This window comes from Labrus bergylta, chromosome 13 (assembly GCF_963930695.1).
Source record: "Labrus bergylta chromosome 13, fLabBer1.1, whole genome shotgun sequence".
Classification (NCBI taxonomy): domain Eukaryota; kingdom Metazoa; phylum Chordata; class Actinopteri; order Labriformes; family Labridae; genus Labrus; species Labrus bergylta.
In genome coordinates, this window is record NC_089207.1 from 1,322,190 (window position 1) to 1,324,689 (window position 2,500).

The following is a 2,500-nucleotide window of genomic DNA, read 5'->3' on the forward strand; positions in this document are numbered from 1 at the left end:
TGGTTCAAATAGGGCATTGAACCAGTCTGCTCAATATCAGGACAAAACTAAAAATACAGAACTAAAAATGAAAAAATACCAGGACTAAAAATGAAAAAATACCAGGACTAAAAATGAAAAAATACCAGGACTAAAAATGAAAAAATACCAGGATTAAAAATGAAAAAATACCAGGACTAAAAATGAAAAAATACAGACTAAAATGAAAAAAACCAGGACTAAAAATGAAAAAATACCAGGATTAAAATGAAAAAATACCAGGACTAAAAATGAAAAAATACCAGGACTAAAAATGAAAAAATATCAGGATTAAAAATGAAAAAATAAAAATACCAGGACTAAAAATGAAAAAAAATCAGGATTAAAATGAAAAAATAAAAATACCAGGACTAAAAATGAAAAAATATCAGGATTAAAAATGAAAAAATAAAAATATCAGGACTAAAAATGAAAAAAAATCAGGATTAAAATGAAAAAATAAAAATACCAGGACTACAAAATGAAAAAAAATCAGGATTAAAAATGAAAAAATAAAAATACCAGGACTAAAAAGAAAAAATATCAGGATTAAAAATGAAAAAATAAAAATACCAGGACTAAAAATGAAAAAAAATCAGGATTAAAAATGAAAAAATAAAAATACCAGGACTAAAAATGAAAAAAAAATCAAAAAAATACTCAATTTCTGTTTTCACAACTGAAGACACAACACAACGTGACATGATATTATTTTGGTCTTCATGTTCGTTGAAGTGTTGAATGACATTGATTGTTCACAGACTCAGCTGTGAAGGTTAGGACCTGTTAAATGAGTCGGCTTAAGGAAGAAAAGATGAGCGATGTGAGAGGAATAGAAATGAGATGGGACTCTAAATGGACTTGGCACCGTACTTATAAAGTTGACCTCCTTCTAAACACATTAGCTCGGAGACACATGGATGGACATAAACACTACAGCCCTCTGCACCCCCCCCCCCCCAACCTCCTATCTTTCTTGACTCATTTGCTCCCTCTCCTCATCTTAGCATGCTCGTTCATCTTCCGGCTCCCGTCGGCAGCAGCTCCTGCAGCACTGCTGAGTTAATTAGCTGTGAACAGTAGGAAGGGCAGAAATCCTTTTCCTGCTTCATGATTGGAAATATGCAACGCACAGCTGATTCACGTTTCACATTCCACAAATGTCAGCAGTTTGCTTAATCAGAGAAAGTGAGATCATGTTTTAAGAGCCTGGACAGATTCTATACAGGTGAGATGTGGCTGTCTTCTGTTTGTGTTACTCACAGCCTGTCTGGATTCCCTGCAGCTTCCCCCCACACACACATATGGATCAGGTTTGAGGCTTCACAGGCAGTTTGATGTGCTTAGGTGAATGTGTGTGTGTGCACACGTGTGTGAAGCCATGAAGGCTTGTTTGTTCAGCTTGTCATTTTTTTTTTCAGCCCTCATCGTCTCCGTGCAGCTGCGGCTCCTCTGATTGGTCGTCTTTGGAGGGATGTACAATGCAGCGATACTCTGGGGGACAATGAATTGCTAATTACCTGAATTACTGACGGGCACACAATAAAATCTGTCTCTCTTCACAGACTTGTCATGAATTTATACTCAGCGAGTCTTTGTTGGAAAGATTTATGCTTAAACTGACCCCGCAGGCTAAGAGGGAAAAAATGACTTTAATATGCAACGATAAGACAGGATGTGTGTGTGTGTGTGTGTGTGTGTGTGTGTGTGTGTGGTGTGTGTGTGTGTGTGTGTGTGTGTGTGTGTGTACATGTCAATGTGTCCTTCCCAGCCTGTCTTGTATGTCTTTACTGGGACTTTGAAGGTTTGTCATAATGACGCAGAGCTCAGTGAAAATGACTCATCTCCATGAAGACTGTTGTTCTGTCTTTTCTTTTGTAGTTACTGCCGCAAACAAGGGAGGAAAATGAGATAATGGAGGCATTGTTGTCTGTCAGAATCAGATTTCTGTTTATCATCTGATTCATGATCTATTCTCTGTTCCAGCTAATTTAAAATAAAACATTTTTATCAATGCTAAATTAAAAAATCCCCTTTAAATGTTTCCACTCGCCCATTACAATAGAGGTGAACAGAGTTTTGCTTGTGTTGACATAAAAGGCTGCGATATTTTAATATTCTTTAATTGAATTTTGAAGAGATTATATCTTTACTTTAATTTCTATAAAAACAACAAAACAACAGGGGCGCTGTGGCGCAGTGGTTAGTGCGCGCGCCCCATGTACGGAGGCTGTGGTCCTCCGGGCGGGCGGCCCTGGTTCGGATCCGACCTGTGGCTCCTTTCCTGCATATCGTTCCTACTCTCTCTCTCTCTCTCTCTCTCTCCCTGATTTCTGACTCTATCCACTGTCCTATCTCTACAATAAAGACACAAAAAGCCCCAAAAAAAATCTTTTTAAAAAAAACAACACAAAGCAGTTTAGCAGCTCTCGTCAGTGTGACAGTAAAAATGATCATGAAAAGACAAACATTAAATCACATC

At 37.4% G+C, this 2,500-nt stretch overlaps 1 protein-coding gene across 1 annotated transcript in view; it reads left to right on the top strand.

Moving 5' to 3' along the window:
* Window positions 1-2,500, top strand: part of LOC110001628 (vang-like protein 1) — a 30,589-nt gene that overhangs the window by 15,954 nt on the left and 12,135 nt on the right. Inside the window, 1 exon segment of the mRNA XM_065962191.1 lies at window position 2,094. Coding sequence (XP_065818263.1) covers window position 2,094 — 1 coding nt within the window.